A 25,199-nucleotide genomic window follows, 5' to 3' on the forward strand; every position below is an offset into this window, starting at 1 on the left:
AAGATTCGAGTCATGATTCGGCGAATACCTCAAAAATATGAATGATTCGGCGGATCGCCGAATAGTATTCGGGGGGTGATTCGCCGCACACTGCCCCTACCACGAAGCATCTATATAAGCTCCTGCCTCAGACAACGCGGTGGGTATCAGAGGTGAGTTCATCGTGCTACCCGCGTAGCCTGCGGCTGATGCGACCCGAAGCGCGCGTGGTGCCATAGCGTCCTCGTCGTGCGTTAACCTCAGCGCCTCCTCGACGTTCTCATCATACCTCCCAACGCCTCCGACCCCACAACCCTAATCTAATCCAGACCGGGTATTCCAACCCCCCCCCAAACAAGGCTGATCAAACGCGCTGGTGCCTTGGGATCGCTGTGGACCCGCTGCAGGAAAGTCGGGGTTAGAGCGGAAACTGGGGGTATGAGATAATTTTGGGAGGACTGCATGAGGCGATTGGATTGCAGCTTGATGTCGAGAACGAATTTATTTACGCCTCTGACCTCGGGGGCAGCGTGTATCGCTTCAACATCGATGGGTCCGGGAAACATAAGCTCTACGAGGAGAGGACTGCGCGTTGGCGTAATCCGTTGCTCATAGTATATATTGTAATTTAGTTACCATTTCACATCACATATCATCACACAACCAAAAAACAGCACACCATCTTTACAACATTCACACTCCCATTCATTCATTCTACATTAACACCTGTAGTATACCACAAGATGGCACGCACGCAGGCACGCACGCACGCACGCAAGCACGCACGCACGCACGCAAGCACGCACGCACGCACGCACGCGTCCCTCCCGCGTCCCCCCCCGCGATGCCATGCCCTGCCCTGCCCTGCCCCTGATCCCCCATCCATAATCTCCATCCCTGGTCCTCATTCCTTTTCCAGCGAGAGCGCTTTACTTTACTCAAACGGACGCGGAGCTGCCCCCCGCGTATCTTCCCTTTTTCATCCTCCTCCTCCCACCTCTTCATCATAACGCTCAGAACGACACAACCTCGGCCTACTAGGACCCCTATTTCATCAGGACCCCGTCAGGGCCGCTATCCTATATCCCCCACCCCCACCCCTCACAATTTTCGACACCACTCAACAGATGCACGGCCAGCATCCACACCCGCACTCCAGCGGTGCTGCTGGTAACAAAAAAGAGCTCGTTCGCTGAGCCCCCCTACCCCACCAACATGAAAAACAAACACGAGAGTATATCCCCGAATCCAACACAAAAAAAAAAACACTCAAAGCCGGTATGGCTGGCCTCCAATGGGATGTTTGGCGTCGTTCGTGGTGGCGTCTTCGTGGAAATCCAAGGAGTTGAGAACGACGACGGCGACGACGGCGTTGGTGTGCGAGAGAGATAGCGAGCAGGTGGGGGGGAGCGAATAAAGGTGGTGGGCGTACTGCAGCGTACTACAATACCCCGTCGAAGAAAATTATAAGCTATCCAATCGCGATTCCCCCTTTCCATCGACATGGGACACAACACAAAAAAACGCCCGTGGGAATGCGCGCAAAATAAACATCCCAAGTCGGAGAAAAAGAAGGGCGAAGCGGGGGATGTAAAGAAGATGCCCCTACCCCCCTAGTTTCAAGTTGTCGTATTTGACGATAGGGGGGGATGAGGATGATGAGGTGGAAACGCTGCGATTTTGGGAATAAGGCGGACTTTTCGATTTTCGATTTTCGATTTTTGGAGTGAAAAGAAGTAGGGTATTTTTTGATTGCTGATTGACGGCATGGTGGCGAATCGAATCCCTCGCAAACAAAATCGCAGAGTTTGGTGAGGACTCCTCACTTTCGCTTTTTTTTTCTCTTCGCTCAAAAGCTCAAGTGTCGGTAGTTGGGTATGGTATGGTATGGTGTCGATGGCAGCTCGCAGAGTTCTGGTATATCCCCCCATTCTCCTCTCAAAAAACAAAAAACAGCAAAACAACAACCGCTGAATTGATCCAGATATGTACTTTCGTTATGTGCAAAAAAAAAGGAGGTATCGCGTTTTCGCCAATGTCGGGTTTTTCTCTTCTTTCAATCGCATTAATTCATCAAGAGAGACAGTCAAACAAGCCGGGTCGACTAGCTCGTCCCCATAACCCCCATCCCACCATTCTGCTGTCCCTGCTGCTGTCCCTGCCCCGGCCCCCCCTGCTGCTGCTGCTGCTGTCCCCCCCCACCCCCACTCCTCCCCCAAGCAGAATGCCTCCACCCACTCCTCTCCTTATGACTATCCGGCGTGCCATTCCCCTCCCTCTGCACAAACGGTAACTTCTCTCTACTCGGGTACCCCGACCCCGACCCATCACGCTGTCCATACGGCGACGGGTGCTCTAGATCCTCCCCTGGCCCCTGCCACTGTTGCTGCGGCGGGGTGGTCTGACTCTGGCCCTGCCCCTGACTACCCCCCGACCCGCCCCCAGCGCCGTTACCGGACCCCTCTTGAACGTGTCTTACACTAGTTTCGTTCTGCCACGTCCCATTCTGCGAGTTCTCCGTCTCAACGCGCGTCACGACCGGGTGGGCGTGTGCGCGACCACTACCACTGTCGTGGGAGCGCGCAGGGCCCTGGGTTGTCTCGACGGTGTGGCGGGGCCCGCCGTTAGCAGCGATGTCGCCGTAGCGTTTGAGGATTTCTTTGGTGGTGATGTCGCTCGGGTTGGAGAAGAGGGAGGAGTCGTTGAGGATGGATTGGAGGTCTTCTGGGACCTAAAAGGGGGGGGTTGTTAGTAAAGGGGGTGTTTTTTTTGTTTGGGGGGGTTGGGGAGGAAGAGGAGGGGAGAGGAGGGGAGAGGAGGGGAGAGGAGGGGAAAGGAAAGGGGTAAAAACTTACTTCACACATCTGGTCATTACACTCAATAAGCGAATGCACCGCCTCAATCGCCAAAAAACTATCATCCATCCCCGCATTCTTCGTATTCGTAAACAGGATATTCGGCGCGATCACCGTCGCCAGATTATGCGTATCCATCTTACTCCCCGACTCCTCATCGACCTGATGAAACGACGCCGTCCAGTTGAGGAACGAGCACAGGATCTCAAGACAATCGCGATGCACCTTGGGTAGCAGACAGCACGTGAGATGAAGCACGCGACGGCGCTTATCTTCATCCGCGATCTTTTGGGATGTGATGTACAGCCGATGCAACTTAAACGTCAGCAATGGATCAGGCAGCTCCCGAAGGTACTTCTTCAGCAGCGCAGCGACCTGGACGACATTCTCGCTCGATAAGTCCACCGCGTCGCATCCGTCCTTGTCGATCGCCGCCACCGCCTCGTTGAGCCGTTTGATATTCCCGTTCTTCCGGAACACGCCCTCGACAGACAAGTCCATCTTCCGCATCGTCGAAATCGCATCATCCACCAAGGCCGGGATGCGCAAGCTGCCGGGCCCAACGCCATCCGTTGAGTCCGCGCCGTCTCGCTCGATGATCGCTTCGAGCGGCACGCCGAAGACGCCCTTCTTCTTGGCGCCCTTGCGGCTGTCATTCTTGAACGCCTTGCCGAATTTATCCCAGAATGTCGGTTTGCGCGATTCGATGAGTCCTAAGAGCTCTTCGAGCGTGAAGTGGCCATCTAGTAAGGGCTGCATCGATAATACGGCTACGTGGCGAACGATGAAGTATTCGAGCGCGGTGAGTTCGGAGAAATAGCGCTTTCCGGGCGGTCCGCGCTGTGGGGAGGGTTCGCTCTCGAGATTGGGGTTGTCGAGCTCGTTGGCGTTGGAGTAGGTCCTCTGGTGTCCATTCAGTAGCTTGGGTTCCGTGATAGATGTCTTGAATAACTCGTGTCGGGCGTGTTTATAGGCGTTCGGCCTCTGCTCCTTTGCTTGCTCAGCCGCGACGATCCTGGGGATATCATCAAGGGTAAGAGCATCCTGGTGTCCGAACAAGAGTTCCGATCTCGGCTCGCCTTGGTTATCCCGCTCCTCCACGATGTGAAAGTCGTTATTCCTCGTATCAGACCCATCAGCTCCAGCGGACCCGGGCCGCACACTCCGGCTCTCCGGTCCATCCATAATACGCGACGTCCTCGCCTTCTTGATAGTCGAAGATAAGTGCTTGTCCATACGCGTGCTGCGCAACCTCCTCACATCGTTGAGTGTGTTCTCATACGACGACTCTCGCGGGTTCTCCTCGCTCGTGCCGCCGTAGGATTTAGACCGACTCTCCTGCGTGAGAGCGGCTGGGTGTTGATCTGACGACTCGCCGAGCCGATGGCCTTCCTGTGAATTATAACCATTCAAGTTTGGATTATCAGAAGTGTGTGGCAGCGTACCGCTATTCCTCAGCATCACCAACAGTCTCGCAAGCGCCACCCTCAGCAGGAACACATATTGCTGTAATCGCGTAACGTGAGTAAATCCAGAAACGGAATCTGGCGACCGGTTCTGGCAGTTGTTGCAGTATAGTACCCTGTCGGAATCGCTCCATCGCACGTCTTCGAGGTTATGACTGAGATCCCGAGAACAGACGCTACAGCTTAAACAGGACAGATGCCACCTCTTCTCGCCAATAAGGGCGCACTCGTCTTCTATAGGCCGTTGGCAATGCGTGCATTGATCCGAGGCGGCTCCCGCAAGGCCCGTCGTGCCAGTTGTCTCCTCCAAAGATTTCTCGTCGTCTCGGACTTGGTCCACATCGCCGAGGTCGCCCAGGAACAGGTCCAGTCCATGGGTATTCTTCATTTCGCGTTCAACCCTGAGTGCTCCCTGGAGGCATATCCTGATAAGAAGCTTGAGATAATGTGCCAATCCCGTGACAAGCGAAAGGAGTTCCTGTGTCACGCCAAGCTTCCTAACACCTGTCTCCTGAGTTTTCGACAGCAGCGCAAAGAACGCGACTATCTTCTTGCATAACAGTTTCGCTTCTCTCGAGTAAGAGAGACCTGCACTATGGGTTAGCTTCTGATCGCGGCTGGCCATATGCGACGTAGTACCTTTAACGCCCTGCTGGGATATGACGGCATCCAGTTTATCTGCAGATTTGAAGAGGAGATCAACATGCCAGATAAACTTCTTGGCTGTAAGTACTCCATCCACATAGGCACCGTTGCTGACATGAAGCAGCATATCCGAGATATTCGCCGCCGAGGACTCCTCGAACGTCGAAAGCACGCTCCAGATTCTGTACACCTTCTCTTCCATCCTCTCCTCCTCATCGCGTACCAAATTACGAGCCTCGACATCTGAGGCATCTTTGAGGAGGGGTCGCTCTGGCGGCGGTTCTGACGACGCTTCAGCGAGCCTTACATTCCAGAACTTGTGAATCATATAACACTCTGGATGCCAGTGCTGATTTTGTCCATTCCTGAATATCTCCACAAACTGCTTCAAAATCGCAGTCTGACAGCCATTGCAGCGTTGTGCGAATTGTGTCGAGTAATGGTAATGACAGTAGACCTTGTCATCGTGCTCGTAGTAGCTGTCCTGTGCGCCAAAAACCGTAGGGCATACCGAACACGTAAAGTGGTCTATATGGTACTTGCGCTCCAACGCCGTGATATACGAGCCTCGCAGTGCCCCGCCGCATTGGTGGCATAGTAGGCCTAAGCGTCGAAAGTAATCTGTTTCGCATAATGGGTATTGGCCTTGGCCCCCCTCATCATCTACCGGGAAGAACTTTGACGCGACGATTTGTCCGCAATCCTGCAAAGCGATACTGTTAGCCGAGTCTTCTCCAAATATAGAACACACGGGATAGGTAGACTTGCCTTGCATTTGAAGCAATCGAGATGGAACGTGCCGCCGAGTGCACGCACGAATTGCCCGGTGAGGGGCTCGCCGCACTTCTTGCATAGACGGAGTTGCCCGCTCCCCGTCCTCTTTCCGCCACGGTGCCGCGAGCGATCCCGTTCGGAACTGTCTTTATGTGCGTCTCCTGCGATGTTGTCCATTCTTTGGTTGGTCTGGAGCGATGGTGGTGGTGGTCCTCGATTGGCCTGGTCGTAGCCATTGTTTTGGTTTTGGCGTGGGAGATTCTGCTGCTGCTGCTGTTGTTGTTGTGGGTAGCCTGAAGGGCCCATATCCCGACTGGATTGATAGCGATTATCCTCTCCCGACGGCGGTGGGCCTCCATATGCCCAGCTGGGACCAGGGGGACCTCCCTCCGATTGAGGACCCATTATCGGAGCCAGAAGAGTATGCCAGCTTGATGTATCCCTTTATTCCCTACTTTGTCGCGATCAGAGTCGGAGGGGTCGTATCGCCGGGTATGCGCCACTTCGCTCGTGGTTTGGTTGGTGGTGGAGGACAGGACAGATCGAAGCCAAAACAGTAGAAGCAAAGGGCGTCGTGTATGGCCCAGGCGTGAAAGCAAACGAGGGTATTAACGAGCGCGATTGTTGTAGGAGATCAAACACCGAAGTAGTATCGAGACAGGAGCCGAAGCAGCTCTCCGGGATATGGTATTGGTATCCCACGAGAATGAAGCGCGACAAGCCACTCTGTGGTTTTGCCAAGGACGGTTGGATGAGGCCCTGAGCTATCTCTCTCTCTGTGTCGGGAGGAGGAGGAGTTGTTCTCAACACGCTAGCTCGTGGAAGGTGTCGAGGCTGAACGCTGGAGGAAGAATCAAACAGAGGCAGCGAGACACATTCATTGAAGCTCTCGATGTAGATGACGGAGGTAAGCGCATGAGGGACGTGAAGTAGGTGGTGGTGGTAGTATAGTGGTGTAGTTGCAGCAGAGTGCTATATTGAGCGACTTGTGACTTGTGAGATGCGAGGTTGCGGAGTAATTAAAGGTACGAGGTAACTTTAGTAACTTTCTTCGTTTGGTGAGTGGAGGGCCAGTAGGAGGGCCAGTAAGTAGCCAGTAGGAGGAGAAGAATGGGGAGGAGTTAGGAGGAGTAGGAGGGATTAGGAGGGATTAGGAGGAGGGATGAAGGGGAAGAAGCACAGTCCGTCTCTGTCGCAAGGTACATAGGATACCCTGAGAGAGGTAGTGTGTTTGAAGTCACTCTGCAGCGGGCACGAGGTGTGAAAGTGACATGGACCGTGCAGGGTGCAGAGAGGCAGCAGAAGTAGATTTAGACAGCGAGTAAGTAAATGCGGCACGGCACAGTAGTAGAGTGTGTTAGGTGTGTGGGCTGTGTGGACTCTGGGTGTATGGAATTGGCTCTAGCGAAGGAAGGGGGCCGGGAAGAAGAAACAAGCGCTGGGAGGAGGCGTTAGAGTTACAAAAGTATGGGTTAGAGGTACCTGTGCATACAATATTGTATGGTAGGGTACACTGTGTCGTGGCCTATGCTATCTGTCTATATCTGTCTACCCGTCTACCTGTCTCTCTGTCTACCTACCTGTCTACTACTATCTATAATAAGTTTGTATACGAACATGCCAGCGAACATTGGGGCCATTTTCTAGTTTCTCGTTTTGTCATCACCATAGGAGGATCTTAGAGGATCTTAGAGGAATGTGGTGTACAGTGATTGGATCCCCCCTCACGCTTCCAAATTTATCCCCCTTAATCCTTCGCCCTTCTCCTTTTTCTTCCCACCGCCCACCGCCTACCGTTGCGGCCCAATTGCAGCTAAGGGAGGGGGGTGGCAGTCACGTGGCTGTTGCGGAGCAACCATGGATGGGCCAGACAGACAGACATAAATATACTCACGCTAGAGAAGAGTTGAGCCGTTAGAGTCAGGTGACTAAGAACAGAACAGCGCCATGCATCGTATATGGGCTGGGTACCATAGAACGAGACGACTACAGTATATTTAGTTCTCTGAATACTCTATATATACTATATATACAGACGATACGGAGCATCACGTGAATACACCTGGCCTGAAAAGGTAGAGTACCGGCAATTGGGAATGACAACAAGGGAATGGCAACGAGGGAATGGTACGTGGAGGGATTCACACACTAGTGAACAGATGCCCGATCTGTGTGGCCTTATATATAGCCAGCCTTAGGGTCGAGGCTGAGGAGAGTGTAGAAGCATCAAACAGACAGTACACGCAGTGACAGATAAAGCATCAAACAAATGGTGCATACAGCAACGGATAAAGCATCAAACAGACAGTACATACATTGACAGACAAAGCATAAAACAGCAACAGGCATGACACAGGGAGTGCTTAGTGTCAACAAAACCAAAGGCTGATATCACAGAACAAAGACAGGAAGAACAAAGACAGCATTCATACTCAGGTATGCAAATATACTCCATATACTCTATACTCTATACTCTATACTACTGACAATATTCTCTATTCTCTACTACCTCTCCTCTTTGCTCCCTGATCAAATAGCCGCGGGGTTGATTTGTTGGCAGTCGATCGGTGTTATCCACGGCGTCTACTCTCCTACATACGCACCCCGTGCTCGGTACATCTCGGTACATCCCAATAACTGCCACCACAGTACAGCCTCAGGTCATCCCCAGTGCCCTTCCCTCTTCCCTACAAATCTGCCACACTCTCCCCCTCTCCTACACTCACACTCCTCTCCCACACTATCCCTCTTTCAGCCTTAGCCTCACAATACCCGCCCGCTCCCACTTTCCCTAGATCAGGATAGTTCAGTTTAGAGCCAGCAAGCGGTAGAAGCACACACCAAGCCAACACCCCCACCAAACTCCCTTAGCCGCACACCTTGATAGTACGCTGCCAGCCCATACCCAGCCCATATTCTGCCTTACCCTCCCTCTTCTGACTGACCACTCCAAACAGTCAACAGCCAACACACCCAACACAACATCCTCAAAACCACACCATTCTCCTCCCCACCCAGAATCAAACTCGTTAGGTAGCCCACCAGGTTGCCTGATCTACCATCCTACTTTCTTCATGCTTTCTCCCCCCTCTCAACCTTCAACACAAGAAGCTCGCTGAGTGAGCCATTCTGATATCGCCAACATGTCAAACCACGGAATCATTCGCATCGCAAAGGTATGTGACCCCGCCGAGAAGGGCATTTGGCTCTTGACGTGTTGGGGCCCCAGACTGACAATACATGTAGGAGCTGAGCGGCATCCAGAAGTCCAACGATCTATGTACGGAATCCCCCCAGTTTCATATCATATACTCCATACCCAATACCTGCCAGGCTCAGGCTGACACGACCCCTCTACAGCTATAGGAGTTGCCTGCCGAGATGTCGACGTTCGAAACGTCCGCGCCATTATCTTAGGTCCCCCAGATACCCCATACGAGTTTGGGTTCTTCGAGGTGAGTGATGGACATACATATCTACTCAAAAATATACAATTCTGACAGCCTGGTAGTTTGCAGTCAGGTTTGGCAAAGGTGTGTACCATGAGCCTCCCCTAGCCTTCCCAGGCAGCCTCACTGGCAGCCACCACTGAACCAACACTAAACCACCACACAGATTACCCAGCCAAGGCGCCCTCGATCAATGCAACCACCACGAATGGCGGGAGATGCCGCTTCAACCCCAACATATACGCACAGGGGAAGGTGTGCCTGTAAGTTAATCCCGGCAATGGAGTATATTCTGAGAACTATACTGACATGAAACTAGGTCAATTCTTGGGTAACTTCACCCCAGCCCTATAATGCAAGATATCTACTAACGTACGATCTCAGCACCTGGCGCGGAGAAAGAGGAGAGGAATGGTCATCAGCCCAAGGTCTCGAATCGATCTTAATCTCCATCCAAAGCCTCATGTCCTCCAACCCCTATGAGAACGAGCCCGGCTACGAGTCCGCCAAGAGCTCAGAAGACAAACAGAACCAAAAGAACTACGTTATGAAGGTAAGCCAGCCAACCTCATACCAAACACCCCCCACCGAAACAACCCTGCTAACACACCCCAGATCCGCCACGAAACCCTCCGAATCTCCATCATCCAACGCCTCGAAGAATACCTCGGCATCGCCGCCAACGGCACCATCCTCCCCCCCCTCACCACCGACTCCGACTCCGACTCCCTCGACTCCAACTCCGACGAATCCCTCACAGCATTCGAGCCCTTCAAAGACCTCTGCAAGCGCCGCTTCCTCTGGTACTACGACTCCTACCTCCTCGCCATCCGCAAGGCCCGCGAGGAAGTCACAGACGGCCAGCTCTTCGCGCGCATGCCCTTCGAGGGGCAGGGCAACGACATGGTTGGGAAGTTCAATTATACTGAACTTACGCGCCGACTTGAGATGATCAAGGGTACGCTGAATGCTGAGACGCATCGCTGGGCGGATGAGGGGCTCGCGCAGAAGAAGAAAGACAGCGGTGTAGCGGCGAACTTGCAGCGCCAGTACGAGCAGGTCGTCGAGGCATACAAGCGCGACTCAGCTGTAACCCTCGACATCGAGCTCGTAGACTCCAACCCCTTCGTCTGGGCGATAACCTACTTCGGCCGCCCGATGACCAATCTCGACGGCGGTCTCTTCCGCATCACTCTCCGTCTCTCTCCCCGCTTCCCGGAAGAGCAACCGCGCGCGCGCTTCGAGACTAGTCTCTTCCACCACCGTATTGCCCGCGATGGGACGCCCTGCTATACGGCAACAAGGAGCGATGATATTAAGAGCCATATTGATGGGATCATTGAGGCGTTGGAGGAGGAGAGCCCGCCGTATGATCCGAGGACGCTGGTTAATCCCGAGGCGGCGAAGTTGTATTGGGGGACGCAGGATGAGAGGAAGGCGTATAATCGGTTGTTGAGGAGGGCGGTGCAGAGGAGTTTGGAGTAGGTTCCGCTTTGTGCCAAACTCACATCCACAGGTCCACCATCCACCTCCCCACCACCAACCTCCACATCTCTCCTCATCCACCTCCCCATCTTCCCAATTTCCAATTTGTCATTTTCCAGTTTTTTCCACAAAGATATCACCACCAGCGCGGCGCTCGGGCAGCACAGCAGAGGAACACACAAACCAGATCCATCAATCAATCAATCAATCATACACAACGGCGTAAAAACAGCACATCAGCGGGGGTATCAGCGGGGGTGCACACGGAGTCTTTTATTTTTGTCTTTCTGTCTTTTTTGAGGTTTAGGGGGTTAGGTTCAGGGTCAGCGGGGTATCAGGGTGTTAAGGGAAGGAAGGGATGGGGGTAGGGATCGGGGCAGGGATAGGGACTGGTATGGGGAGGGACTGGGATGGGATAGGAATAGGGTTAGGGGTTGGGATAGGGATGAGATAAGGAAAGGGATAAGGACAGGAAGGGATATGGATGGATTGGTGGGTGAAACGGGGGAGTATTTTTATTATCTCGCTCTGCTTTGCTTTGCTATTAACATTTTTCCCGGGGCTACGTTTGCTTTTGCTTTGTTTTTGCTGGGAAAGCAGGGTGGGGAGGGGTTATGAATTTCACGATATGATGATACGGATATGCCAGGGGACGGGGGTGCTAGATGGGATTGAGATTCTATCGCAAGGATGGATGGAGAAAGGAAGAAAGGAAGTGGTTCATTGAGTCAGATGCACGGATTTTTATTTCCCGCGAGGAGGTCTACTGATAGGGGTTGAGAGGGGGGTTATAGCTATGACGGGGGGCTAGATCACCTGAGCGACGTACGGGATGGGGGATAGTGGTAGTGAGTGGTAGTGGTAGTGGTAGACAGACAGACAGACAGACAAGCAGACAAGCAGACGAGGAGATAAATGATATTTACCACCAAACACGTCTCCATTTGCTGCATCACTTATCACATAATTTTACATACTCTGTTCACATTCACACCCATGTTCGCCCCCATTCTCCCTCACAGTCACATTTCACAATCACACCCACAAAAAGCACACAACATGGGACTCAGTAGTTTCAAATTCTCTACTCTACCCTATCTCCAACAACCAGCTTGCCTGTCTCTCTGTCTGTCTGTATATCTGCGATCTAGCTAGACTCATCCGCTCCGCGAGATACACAAACTAGCCCCCTCCTTGCCATGCTGTTGCTGGTAAAAAAAAGAGAAAAAAAACCCCAGTTGCTATGGGTAAAAATTCACACATGTAGTGGATCTGTATTGTACTCCCCCCTTTCTCTCTCTCTCTCTCTCTCTCTCTCCCCCCTCCACCCCCGGGCCCAATTCGCGTTTTTGCAAGGGCTCGCTCTCGTTTGTGTTCAAATTTCGGACCCGTCTACTGCAGCGGTATCCTGACACCTCCACTCCTGGTTGGTAAAAAGAAAAATTCAAAATGTAAAAGGAAAGGAAATATTGTAGTCTTCGTCGCCGTAGCGGTAGTTGATTTGTCGGATGGTTGGTAGCCGCAGCTTATCCATCCTCCATCCATATCCGTAGCCGTAGCTATCATCGTTGTTGTATTGTTGTTGTTGTTGGTTATCGTGTTGGCTGTTGAAAAAGAAGTAAAAGTAAGTGTGCACCGAAGTGAACCGCCCCTCGCACCCATTATCGATTCCACCCAGCAAATTGAGGTTTTTATAACACAAGAAAAAAAGTGAAGACAGGTCTTTTCGCGTTGTCGAAAAGAGAAAATCCAACGCAAGTGTGTGTGTGGAGAGTTTGAAAACGCCGGTAATGCATCTCCGCTCTCCCTCTCCCCGTCTCTCTCCTCAGTCAGTCAGTCGTTCCAATCGACAGAGTGACACCATCCCCAAACGCCATACCATCCCATCCCAGTCCGATAACACAAAAACGCCTCGCTATCCACCCCGCCATCATCGGTACAAAAAAAAGCAGTAAACAAAACAAACACAATTTCCACCCCACATCCCTCATCAACTACCCTCACCTCTCAGCATCCCCGGCACTCAAATACCCTCCTCCCCCTCTCTTCCCAGGACGCGGCGTCCCCTCCTCCCCCGGCGTCCCCAACAAACTCCTCGGTTTAGGAGTCTCATCCATATCCCCCCCCTCCTCAGCGGGCGGGGTAAGTGCCATTTTCTCCATCCCCCCTGCGAGGTCATCCTCTCCCCTCCCCGCACTCCCATCCATGGCATAAGGGACATCAAACCCGCTCACGACGCTTCCGCGGCTATTAGTCCGCATCATCTCCGTTCCCAATTTGGAGCCTCTATGTCCCGCGCCAGTCTTGCCTTTGGGCGATCGCTCTTTGACTGATGTGTCGCCAAGCTCCTCGTCCTCGTCGTCCCCGGATTCAGCGTGTTGGGCGGAACCGCTGCCGCGGATGGCGTCGCGTTTTGCGCGTAACCTTGCAGGAGAAAGTGGGCGCTTGAGCATCGTAGCTAAGGACGACGATTGCGGAACAGGACATGGCGTCCCCGGCGGCTCGTGCGTCGTCTCGAGACTAGCAGGTGCCGAGAGGTGAGGGAGTAATTTCGGGATCTCGTGAGAGTGCGGGAGTGAGCCGTCTTCAGAGATCCCAAGACCACTATCGACGTCCCATTCTCCCGTCGCCTTTCTAGAAATAATGACTGCCACGTCGTCAGTAGCGACAGAAGACTCGTCCCCGAAGAGGGAGGAGCCGATGGAATCACCGCGGCTGGAGCCACGGAATGAGCTCCCCGCCAATCGTGCGGAGGAGCCGGAGCTGGGACTATCATCCAGCCTCAAGCTCTCCTGTCTCAGCCCCGACGGCATGGGGTAATGCAGCGGCACCGCTTGCCCAGGAGCAGGAGCTTTCCAGTGACACAGTCTACAAAGCACATCCGTCAACTTCGAAGTAGTCGGCGGCTTCTCCACCAACGCATCAAAGAAATGCGGCTGCTGCAGCTCCTTGAGGTACCCCGTAATCGCCACAATCGGCGTCGTCGAGTTCGCCGTCTTAGTACTCCTAATCATCCTCGCCACATCCGCGCCATTGACAGCAGGGAGCTTGAATTCCATCATAATGACATCGAACTTAATATCGCTCATCGCCACCCTCGTCGCCTCCGCGCCATCCGCCACGGTAATGGTGCGACACCGTAGCTTCTCGAGGAGCTTCTCCATCACCATCCGCGACACGGGGTGGTCCTCGCAGATCAGCACGTCGAGCGGGCGGAAGACGGGGCCGTCGGAGATGTTGATCTGGGAGAGGCGGCGGGAGGATTGGCGGCGGCGTTGCACGCGCAGGAGGGCGTTGGCTTTGTCGCCTTCGTTGTCGGAGCTGGAGGGCGACATGTCGAAGACTTGGCTGCGCCGCTTGTGGTGCGAGAAGAGGTCGCCGACGGTGATGGGACTGCTTTCTTGGGACCCGACGGTTTGGGAGCGCGAGCGGCCGGGCGTGCTGTGTGATCCTGCTACCTTGGCAGGTGAGAGCGCCAGAGGGGCGGGTATCCCCCTCGTCTTAATCGGCGAGGTTGACACTGTCGCGATTCCCGATTTATGCAACGTCGGCGAAATTCGTGGGACATCGAAGAACCCCCCCCCCGGCTGCAGAGACTGCTGCTGCGACAAACTAGACGACGTACTAGAGGTCTTCCTCCTCCCATTCCCATCACCAATCTGCTGCTGCCCCGCCACAAACGACACCAGCAGCGGCGACGACGGCTGCGACTGTCTCGACGGCGACGAATTCGCCTGACTCGGCGACGGCGAGGATGGTCGATTCCCCGCCTTCGCATTCGACATCGTACGCTGCAGCGGCATCGGAATCACCGGGCTTCCCTCTAGCGGCGGAACTGGGGAGACCATAGCGCTATTACTCGTCGATACCAGGCTGACGACTGCTGCTTTGCTCTGTGCTGCGATGGCCTCGGCGCGCAGTTTTTGGATGACGTCTTTGTTTGCTTTTTCTAGGACGGGCAGGTTCTTGAATGCGAAGTTCCCGAAGTCGTCGGCGATGACGGGCTCGCTGAGGCGGCGGCTCTTGAGGTCTCGCACGTGGGGTGGGATGTGGAGGGGCATTAGACCGCGCTTCATGGAGTTGATTTGCGTGCGGACTCGCGACAGAGCGTCGTGGGGCCGCTCGGGGGGATACTCCGGTGGCGCTGTCGCGGCAGCTGGGGAGATTTGATCTTCCATCTCCTCAGCGAAGGATTGTAGCGTCGCGCCACGACTGTCGAAGTACTCTGTATCTTCTAGATTCTCAGGCACGGGCACGAACTGCGCTTCGTCCTGGAGGAGGGTATCCCAGTTAATATCCGCGAACCACGGGTGGTTCCTGATTTCCTCCGCGCCGGAGCTGAATTTTTCGTCGGTATTAGCACCGAGGCGTTCGGCGGGCGACATGCATAGCATCGCGTTCATGAGGTCCTTAGCCTCTTGGGAGACTTCAGCCTCGTCTTCACTCGGCCACGAGATCTTGCGCGCGAGGATGTTCTCGAAGACGTGCTCGGGAGTGTCGCCGTGGAAGGGCGGGTAACCATATAGTAGCTCAAACAGGATACACCCCACAGACCACCAATCGCTCGTCTCATCTTGACCCTCGCCCTTGACAGTCTCGGGCGCGAGGTAATCCGGCGTCCCGACGAAGCGGCGTGTATTGTCATCTGGATCGAACAGTGCCATGGGTGGTGGCATCATGCTAGCTTGCGGTGGGGTATTCTTCGTATCGACGCTGGAGTGGCTATTCACATTCTGCAAGCTGAACATCTCAGGCGATCCCCGCTCGCTCTCATTTTCTTCACCTTCTCTAGGGCGCGGACTCACTTGCTGAGGCTCGGTGAGCGAAAAACTGCTAAACATAGCGCTGAGTGTGTCACTTCCCCCGCTATCGCTGCGCTGGCTCTGTCGCGAGTCGCGGCTCATGCTGTTCTCACGCGTCAGGCTGAAGTACGAAGGTTGCCCCATCGCAGTCCCCAGATCAGGCGTCATCATCGGTGTGGACCCAGGTGACTGATGGGTCTGAAAATCAAACGACGTCGATCTCGACGACGCCAGCGACGACGCCCTCGCAAACGGTCCCTGCTTCAATAAATCAGGCGCCTGCTCGCTGCCAGCACTACTCAGAACGCGCTTCTGTCGACCAATCAGACCCATCCTCGACAGTCCGAAATCAGTCAACTTCAGATGTCCCTTCTGGTCTATGAGCAGATTATCCGGCTTCAAATCACGATGCACGATACCGCGACTGTGCAGGTGCTCAACTCCCAGAATGACCTCTCCAAGATACTTCTTCGCCCAATCCTCCGGCAGGCCACCGAGGACCTTGATGAGCGACGCACAGTCGCCACCATTGAGATACTCCATCACAAGATATAAGTAATCCTTGCTCGAGAACGTCCAATACAGCTTAGCCACAAAATCGCTCTCGCCCTGCCACATCATGATGGCGCGCTCGGCTTTGACATTCGTAACTTGGTTCTTGGCAACCATGTCTGCCTTCTTTAGCACCTTGATTGCGAAGTAATCTCCAGTCGACTTCTTCTTGGACAAATACACGCTCCCAAACGCTCCCTTGCTAATCGGCTTGATAATCTCAAAATCTTTAATCGATGGCGGCACAGCACGCGCTTGCGGTACACTCGCTGAATTCAGACGCGGCGACGGCGGCGGCACCGATCCTGTTGCCGACGACTGCCGCCTGTGGTGATGCGGCGCCAGCGACGGCGAGGCAAACTCATGATAGCTCAGCAGCGGCGACGTGACAGGTGATCGCATCGCCTGTTGTCCCGTTGCCAGCGAACGAGGTTTCGCAATCCGCAGCGGTGACGAGCTAATTCCTCCACCAGGCCGCGACGGCGATTCCTGTCGCTGCGGGGAGCTGGAGCGGTGGCCTGGGAGGACCATGCTGCGACGGTTGCGCTGGCGGGAGCTGGCCGCTCGGCGAAGGTCACCGAATTCAGAAACGGGTGATTCGATGCGCGTGGGGCGAGACATAACGGATGAGGAGCGGATACTGCTATCACTGTCATCGTTGCCGCTCTCGAAGTAGAGCGAGCCGCGGCGTGAAGGCCCAGCGGAAGCACGGGATGAGTGTCGTGCTTGTGTGAGCATGCTCAGAGTCCCTGCGTGGGAGCGTGGTGTAGGACACTCTTTCGGACTACTCGAGCCGGTGGTAGAGACTGCTTGTGACGACCTGCTCAGTCGTTCTTCGTGCTGTTTCATCTCCGCCTCTCGCAGCGCCGCCGCCAGTGTGGACGGTCCGTCAAACGAGCCTCTAAAGAAACTATCATCGTGTTCTGGCACATCATCATCCTCATCCATAGAATCCGTATCCAGTCCCGCCGCGAACCTCGCCGCCTTGCGTACAGCCTCATCAATACAATCCTGCACAATCAGCGCAAACTCCCCGCGGATCCTCTCACTATACTCCAGGATCCCCCGATGCCTCAGCACCGCATCCACCTTCTCCTTAGCCGCCTTCTCGCTATCCGCACACAGCAGCGCGAGTCCCTGCTCCTGATCGAGCGTATTCGTGCTAGGAGACTGCCACTGTAGGACCTGCGAGACGCGGGACTCGGAGGCGGGGGATTGGGTGCGGAATTCCCCGATCTGCGAGGAGACTTCTTTGATGGCCGGGGTGCCGATTTCGATGGCTGTGTCGCAGAGATCGAGGAGGAGCTCGACGATGCGGGCTTGTGGGCGGCGGACGGCGAAGGAGCGGGCGCGTGTGTGGTTGCTTTTTGACGCTGAGGGGTCGCGCGATGGTCGGTTGGGTGCTGGAGAGGAGCTTCCAGATGCTGAGCTGTGCTGGGAGGTGGGGCCGATGGGCATTCCTTTGTATTCTGCCTGGGGTGAGGATAATGGCATCTCGGTTGTAGATAATGGGCGGCTCTTTCTCGCCTCCAACGCATCCAACACCTTTACAATGGCGTGGCGATGTTCTGTGAGGTTCTCTTGGCATATTTGCACCTTCATCTCGGCCTGGTGTTCTTGTAGACATAACTCGGTATGTTTCTCGAACCACCACGGTGGTATTTGTCGCTCGCAGATTCGGCATAGGACCGGGGGAGGCGGTGGGTGGTGTGCCGGGTCGTCGAGTCCGGCCTCAGCGAGCATGTTGAGATGGCTCGCCAGCACCTCTGCTCCCGATCCCAAACTCTCGACTATTATACTCGGTAGGTCGATTTTGAGTTCGCGCGGTTCGACCCATGGCCTGATCATCCACATAGTCTGTACAAATTAGCCTCCAATCCCTCGAATTTCGTATCCAAAACTTACATGGCTCTCCTCTCCCGTCGAGCGATCATACACCATAATCCCCTGCCCCTCCAAATCAACCGTCTCCCTCACCTCTTCCGCCTCCTCATCCCCCTCCTCCCCCGCTTCTCTCACCCTCAGCAATTTCGAAGCCTCGCCCAGTTCGAGCTCAAACCTCACAATCTGACTCCTCATTGCATCCCCCCTCATCCCCTCAACCGCCTTCCCAAACACCTCCTCCCCCGCCTCCACCACCTCCCCAATGCTGTGTCCCTGCACCCCCTCCACCGCCGTCCCAATCACATCCGTCCAGCTGGGACTCACCCACCTCACCACCCCATCCAGCCCCAAATCCAGAATCACATTCAGCGTCTGCTCCGCCGCCTCCCTCAAATCCTGCCTCTCGAGCCTCATATCCCCACTCAGCGTCCTCTCCATCGCCGCGCCCGTGCCCCGCAGCGCCGTCACCGCCGGCGGCGCCAGCGTCCCATCCGGTGTCTCCATTGTCCTGCCGAGGTGATTGTCGTGGTGGTGTTGTCCCCGCTATCCGGCGTCGACATGAATGGATCCCCAATCAATCCCCCTCCTCTCGTTATCAGCGTGCTGCGCAGGACGTCCGCGACGCGCGCGCCCAGGCCATAAAGCGGTGCTCACGCCGGGGTGGGCCGTGCATGGGCTGAGGAGGTTGTGTCTAGCTAGTCCTCGTTGTGGTGACTGCTTGCATTTTTCGGAGGAGCGTAGGCTTTCTTGGGTTGGTGTGGTTGTGGTGGGAGAGTTGGTGGGTGCCCGTTTGGCGTGGGCGGGTGTGCGTGGTGGGTGACCTTGGTGTGTGGTGTTCACGGCGGGACCGGGTGGGTTGTCGCTCAACGCATGTGTTGCTACGGTTGACGATGGGGGCTCAATGGGACCGAGCGAACAGTGAAGTTGTGGCCTTGAGCTGATGGTTGATAGGATTGCAGATTGTCGTTAGGTTGTCGTTTTGTGTGTTGTTGTTGTCGAGGTTGTCGTGAAGTTTATCGTGGGTGTGAACTGGTGGGTTGGGTGTTGTGTGGAAATAATTTGGCGATGGGGTCGGTTTTGGGTGTGGTGGTCTAGGGACGGATGTCTCTAACGATGGTAGGTACATAGACGGTGCAGTGTGCAGGGCAGTATAGTGCTATAGTTCAGCGCCATGGGAGCTTGTTATTCGTCTATGGGTACGGGTATGGGTATTGGTAATACGGGTATAGTTTTACACGCTACGGGCATCGCCGAACGGACTGATTAATGCAGTAGAACGCGTCCGAGGAGCAGATTTTGCTTAAGAATCACTCTTCAGTTCCATATCGTAGTTAAAGCGCGATGACCATTGATTACTCTATTGTCACGGTTCACGGCCATTTTACAGGGTTACGGTACTCTAGTGCTAGGAAGAAGAGGATGCACGTAATATATAATAGATGAACCGACCAATGGGATGGCCGTCTAGGGAGCTGTAGTGCAGCTTGGGAGCAGCTAAGGTGCAGCTAGAAGGGTAATCCTTGACCGTGCAGATAGATAAATGGGCCCTATCGTCCCGTAATATGCTCAAGAAGCAGCACAAAGCAGCATAAACAGCCGTTAAGCAGTAACCGTTAACCGACCAGAGTGCTTAGTTTAGCAGTTTAGCATGAACTGATTGGGCGAGAGCGTATCAGAAACTCGAAACAACAGCTATATTAGTATATTAGTAGTATATTAGAGTGCTCAGCTCAGCTATATATGTACCTTTCCCATGGATGGATCCCCCCCTTCATGCACAGTCATACCAGAGAGTCATAGTAAGGTATACCAGAGGCTATTATAAACAAAACTTTTGTTATTTTTTGTTATTTTTTGTTATTTTCTGTTGTTGTGATTGTTATTGTTATTGTTGGACCCTACAATTTTGTTGTTGTTATTCAATTCTAGTTATTCAGGGCTCTCTATTCCGTCGTCCTCCTGCAGTCCTGCGGTTTCCACGACAATACATACCAACGGCATTAAGTGAATACAAAACAGCTCCCACGGCATTTGAGTACTGACTATCTATACAGTACATACATACAAACCGAGTAAAAGCAGCTCCCAAACGGCATCGTGTTCAAGCCGCGCAGTTACCACATTCTGCATTGGTCAACCCCTCAGATCACCCCATCATCCCATCCCCAACCAACAAACACCCTCAATCCCATCCTGCCCTCATCTAAACAATCCTAACAGATAGATAAGTAAGTAACACCGTTAAACCCCATCCATCCTCGCAGATCTCATATCAAACCTACCAGATCCGCGCATTTACCCAGATTACACCCTCCCTCTAACACCACCAACCTGAAACAAACAAAATTCCTCGGCACCACTGACTGCTCCTGCTGCCGATAAGCAAGATCCTGTCCGCAGATGCACACCTGCACATCTGCACTACAGAGCACAATATCGATGATGTGCGTCACTGCACCTTCGTGTACCGTGCATCACTCGCCGCTCTGCGTCCACACAACCATACAGGCGGCTGCACGCATCTGAGTCGAACACACACACACACACGCACACCCACCCCCTTCCTGCTCCAGCTCAAACAATCACCAACCCTAAGTCTCACCGTCCCTTGCCTGTCTTCACTCCTAACCCTCCTAACCTTACTAACACTACCAATACTACTATACTAACACACTCCCCCCCATCCCCCCGATCCCGCCGCTGTACCTCCACACATGTCTCGCGGCCTCTCCCTCAGACATCCCAGACACGCCTAGCAACTACCCCAAGCTCCCACTGTAACCCCATCCGAACCACCCGAACCACTCACTCCACCCCCCGCCAAGTCGTCTGATGCTGCCTCCCGCCCCCCTCCCCTCCCCTAAGACAGCGTCTCGTCATAGCCCACCATTACATTCCAGAACCCTTCTCCCTAGCTAGATGCCGCCCTACCTTCATCCTAGGGGCCCCCATCCCCGTCCATATAGCGTGGGTTATATTTGTTTACCCTCTTTTCCTCCCCTACACACCATAAACACCCCCCCCTAGACTAGGACACCTTATACAACCAACTGTCTATCTATCGACAACCCTCCAGCGGCACCAGAATGGCGTCAACCCCGCAGCAAGCAGGGCACTCCACACCGCTCCCCCCTCCACCCCTCCTGCGATCGCAGCCAAGCCCCCCATCTGCAGCGCGGGAGGTGGAACGTGCATCCCCAGCCCCTAGTCCCCAGTCCCATCCACATCGGTCTAGAGTCAGTCAACCATCCTATAAATGACCACTCTCACACATTCAACCTACGTACAAATGACGAGACCTGTATCCCCTATCTCGGCTCCATCCCTTTCGTCCCTTTCGTCCCGCCCCGAGGGTGTGTGTCTTGTGTGTGACGAAGCCGTAGCGAGTTGATTGATTGAAATTTATTCGATTCGATTGTTCTATCCGGGAATCTCGATCTAGGGAACCCGCTCTGGGGTCATTCCCCTTATCGGGAAGGAAGTGGTCAACGGGGATGGAGAGGGACGGGGGACGAGCTTATCCAACGCCGGCCGAGACATCGTAACGAGGGCCTATCCACGATCATGCAAGAGCGGCACCCATCTTCCTTACCCGGTTCCAGTCCCCCCTAAGCCCAGTGCAGAGAGGGTTATTGAAGGCGTGGAGCTGGCGTCATTTGATCAACGGGTTGTACGTACGCCCACATCACATAAAACCCGTCCTCGCATTGCCAAAGAAGTGCCAGAGGAGTAGGATGGGATTGGCAGCCACTACATGCAGTAGCCATCTGCCGACTCTCGTGTGTTGGAAGTGTCAGGAGTTTTAAAAGTGGCGTATTATTAGTAGTAGTATTAACATTGTTGACAGCCACACCTTTATGGCAGAGTAGTATCGTCAGTCCCTTTAGTATTGTTTATCGTTAGTAGCAGTGGTATTGTTAGCAACACCACCACCAATAGTCTAGACCACCACCACCACCCCCTCCCCCACAGACAGTGGCAAACCAAACCAAGACAACATCCCCACCCAAAAACGCCCTTCCCACCCCCTCCCCCACCACACCACACTAACCCACACACACGCACCCCACACCTCGGAACCCGGCGCCCCTCCACCCGCACTTACTAACCTCATCGCGAATCGATGGGGTCTCCTGACCCCCGGCAAGCTAAAAAGTTACGTTAAGCTACGGGATTGGATTGGATTGGGTTTGGGACTACGTATGTGATGTGTGGCGATGATGCATTGGCATCGCTTGCTTTGTTGTGGCGATGGAGTGTTGGATTGGATTGGATTGGGCTGCTGCACTGAACTGACTTAACTTAACTCCTGTGCATCTACGGGGGATACAACACTGCATGGCTACTCCCAACTAGTAAAGGAGGGGAGGAGGCGTGCATCACCCTATCAATAGATAGTAAGGAGCTGCAGCAAAAAAACAAGACGGCCACGTGACACCCTCACACTCGGCAGTCGTCAAAGGGGGCGATCGGGACGCCGCTGTAAGGTATATCACTACTAAAACTGTGGGGAGAAGTAGGGAGGACCGCGCTGATCCCCTTGATGGGGAAGCTGGGGGAGGGGGTTATGGCGATCGGGGTGACGGTGGCGAATTCTTTGGGTTTCTAGCGGGGAGGGGTTGGGGAAGGCGGGGATGGGGATTGAGAGGTGGGGATGGGATTGGAATGTGTAATAGGGGGATGAGGTATATTGGGATGGAGATTGACTTTGGGATGTGATAACGGCGGGGGCTGGCATTGGAATCTGATGGGGATTGAAATTCGATCGAAGCTATTTTGGAATCTGATGCGGAATCGCATTCCCATTCCCATCGACAGATGACGAATGACGGATGACGGATGACGGATGCCAGCCCACTACTCCACCATAGCTCTGGCCCTCCCTATCATGTGACGAGCAACCTCCCCCTCTCTCCGCAATTTTGACTAGAAGCATATAGTGATGGGGATTTCAGTTTGGATTGAGAGAATTAGAAGCTAAGGATGGTATTGGGATTGGAATCGCAATTTCTACCGCCGATAGATTGATTGTATAATTGATGATGCTAATCTACTTCCAAGCAGGACGAACAAGCGCCCTTTTTGGGAAACATTCACCAAGCCTTCACACGTGGTATGTATGTTTCCTTTCTCTCTTCTCCCCCTCGCTCTCGCCCTCTTCTTCTTTTTCAAACCCGAGTCGGTTTGCTCCTAACGTGAACGTTTAGGCGGGAGAAGCCGACCCCCCCTCCAAGAGCCCCGAGTGTATGGAACATAAGAATGAATGGGCGTTCTCAAAATTCGTCAAGGGATAGCATATCCGCCGTCCCAGGACGTGATCGTTCGATTTGGTTTTCTCGTTGCAAGAGTCGCTCCTGTAGTGGGGATTCGATTTAGTAAGACAACGGCAACGACAACGACACAAATAAAATAAAAAAATGCAAAGAAAGATAAGCATTCATACGAGCAGAAGAACTCAGGTCTAGGGAGCAGGCGGAGAAGAAGAGAGAGAAAACGTACTCGGTGTAGAATTTGCATCTACTTCGCAGGTCTAACTTAATAGATCTAGTGTTGTTTATGCGTCAGTTTAAAGGCTCCCTAGTATAGATATGGCAGAGCTGGGCAGCGGTCATTTACTGTATTTTGTTTTGACCAACAGTCTGGCACATTTCGCTTATCATCGAGGGTTTGATAGTGCCTGTCTTGCACTTGAGATCCGTATAAGTAGAGCCCTGTAGTGGTTTTATTAGCTTTCCCTCTCATTTAAGGGAGCGAAGGGATAGCACTGACAATAGACCCCCTGAACTGGGCTGAAGCAAGCCCGAGGATGGCCGCTAGGAGCATTGAAGTCTTGAGGAAATGCATGGTTGGAGTATTTGGAATTGGACAACGGGAAGTAAGGCGATGGAGTTGGAAGTCTACTGAGCAATTGAGGCGACTTCCTGCCAACTTTTGTAGATAGCAGAATTCACCATGTCTTACATATAAGACCAATCATTTCTAATGTAATTAGGATTCATGAAACTCGTCGTACGACTTACCATCTCAACTCCCTCCCCTCTCGTATCCCCCTTCTATCGGTTCTTGCTCTTGTAACAGGAGAATGAACGAGCCCCCTTAAAATACGATAGGGGATAGCATCTCTGCTTCAGACGGTGTTCCTCTGTGTCATTTGTGCAAATTTCGTTCCTGTGGCGGAGATTTGATTTAGTAAACCGACAACAAAATAAGATAATAAGTCCAATGGGGGATAAGCCAACACTAGCAAGATAACTCTCTGTTTGAGGAGCAGGAGAGGAAGAAAAGGAGAAGAGAAATAAAACATACCCCGTGAAGAAATTGCATATGGTAGTATCGTCGACGTCAAACTTGATGGATCTAATGTTGTTCACGCGTCAGTTTAAAAGCTTTCTATTATGAGAGGATAGAGCTGCACGGCGACCGCTTACTGTATTTTGCTAAGACGAATATTCTGACATGTGCTGCCTGGTATAAAGTTTTGGAGGGTGTCTGGACTGCACTCGAGATCCGAGTGAGTGGAGGCCTGTAGTGGTTTAGTTGGTCTTCTCTATTTAAGGGGGCGAAAGGATAGTACTAACAACAAACCCCCTGAACTGCACAATCAAAACGGCTTTCTACCAGCATATATAGATGACAGGATTTTATCATGTCTTATACATAAGACCAATAGTAGCCAGAATAGTTAGGGATCAGCTACTGTCTTACGTGCAAGGCCACACTCAGTGTACGACTCAGCGTCGCCAGAGCATTCCTCTATCCCGCCCATCTATCCCTTTATCAGGGGCTCTCAAACGCCGGTAGGCACTTGAACGAAAGAGGATCCTTCCACTCCGAGATAGGATGACACCCCGCAGACACATACACGTAATTATCTCCTTTGCCATCATAACATGTCTTAGCTCTGTGTATATATTTTTATTAGCAACAGGGTGATGAATAATGGGGATAGAAAGCTGTAGGTCAAAGAAGAGATAAAAACATACGTGTAGAATGCACACTTTGCACCTTCTTCCAAGTAGATAGCTCTAGATATCAGATATGTTAATATCATTAGCCTTCTTCCTCTTTTTAAAGGGTGCAAGGGATATAATGCTAACAAAACTCTGAGCTGACGCAAACGCAAGCGGGATCGTCGCAAGGATTATTAAAGTTTTGAAGAACTGCATGATTAGACCAATGAAAATATCACGAAATATATAAATTAAACGATTCTAATGTAGGACGATTGAGTTTTGAGATACCAATAGAGCAATGAACACACCCTCACTCACCAGCTCTTTATATAGCCAACACTTACCATCACAAGAC

The 25,199-nt window shown here is 53.2% G+C and overlaps 3 protein-coding genes across 3 annotated transcripts; 1 reads left to right on the top strand and 2 right to left on the bottom strand.

Annotated features, from left to right (window-relative positions):
* Positions 1–831: 831 nt before the first annotated feature.
* VE01_10017 (uncharacterized protein) lies at positions 832–6,991 on the bottom strand. Its single transcript, XM_059464119.1, has 4 exons — positions 5,714–6,991; positions 4,940–5,648; positions 2,835–4,888; positions 832–2,710 (listed from the first exon to the last, which is right to left on the bottom strand). The coding sequence occupies exons 1-4, from the start codon at positions 6,122–6,124 to the stop codon at positions 2,084–2,086; spliced, it is 3,801 nt and encodes a 1,266-aa protein (XP_059319291.1). The 5' UTR covers positions 6,125–6,991; the 3' UTR covers positions 832–2,083.
* A 717-nt stretch (positions 6,992–7,708) lies between these two features.
* On the top strand, positions 7,709–11,016 carry VE01_10018 (uncharacterized protein). Its single transcript, XM_018279425.2, has 8 exons — positions 7,709–8,895; positions 8,966–8,999; positions 9,080–9,174; positions 9,231–9,252; positions 9,335–9,431; positions 9,488–9,499; positions 9,553–9,721; positions 9,784–11,016. The coding sequence occupies exons 1-8, from the start codon at positions 8,863–8,865 to the stop codon at positions 10,651–10,653; spliced, it is 1,332 nt and encodes a 443-aa protein (XP_018125900.1). The 5' UTR covers positions 7,709–8,862; the 3' UTR covers positions 10,654–11,016.
* Positions 11,017–11,656: 640 nt separating this feature from the next.
* Positions 11,657–19,048, bottom strand: RIM15 (rim15, signal transduction response regulator). The gene is made up of 2 exons (XM_018279426.2): positions 17,913–19,048; positions 11,657–17,864 (listed from the first exon to the last, which is right to left on the bottom strand). Exons 1-2 carry the CDS (start codon positions 18,393–18,395, stop codon positions 12,654–12,656), a joined length of 5,694 nt encoding a protein of 1,897 aa, XP_018125899.1. The 5' UTR covers positions 18,396–19,048; the 3' UTR covers positions 11,657–12,653.
* Between the last annotated feature and the right edge of the window lie 6,151 nt (positions 19,049–25,199).

The sequence above is a fragment of the Pseudogymnoascus verrucosus genome (genome assembly GCF_001662655.1).
Source record: "Pseudogymnoascus verrucosus strain UAMH 10579 unplaced genomic scaffold scaffold_67, whole genome shotgun sequence".
Taxonomy (NCBI): Eukaryota; Fungi; Ascomycota; class Leotiomycetes; order Thelebolales; family Thelebolaceae; genus Pseudogymnoascus; species Pseudogymnoascus verrucosus.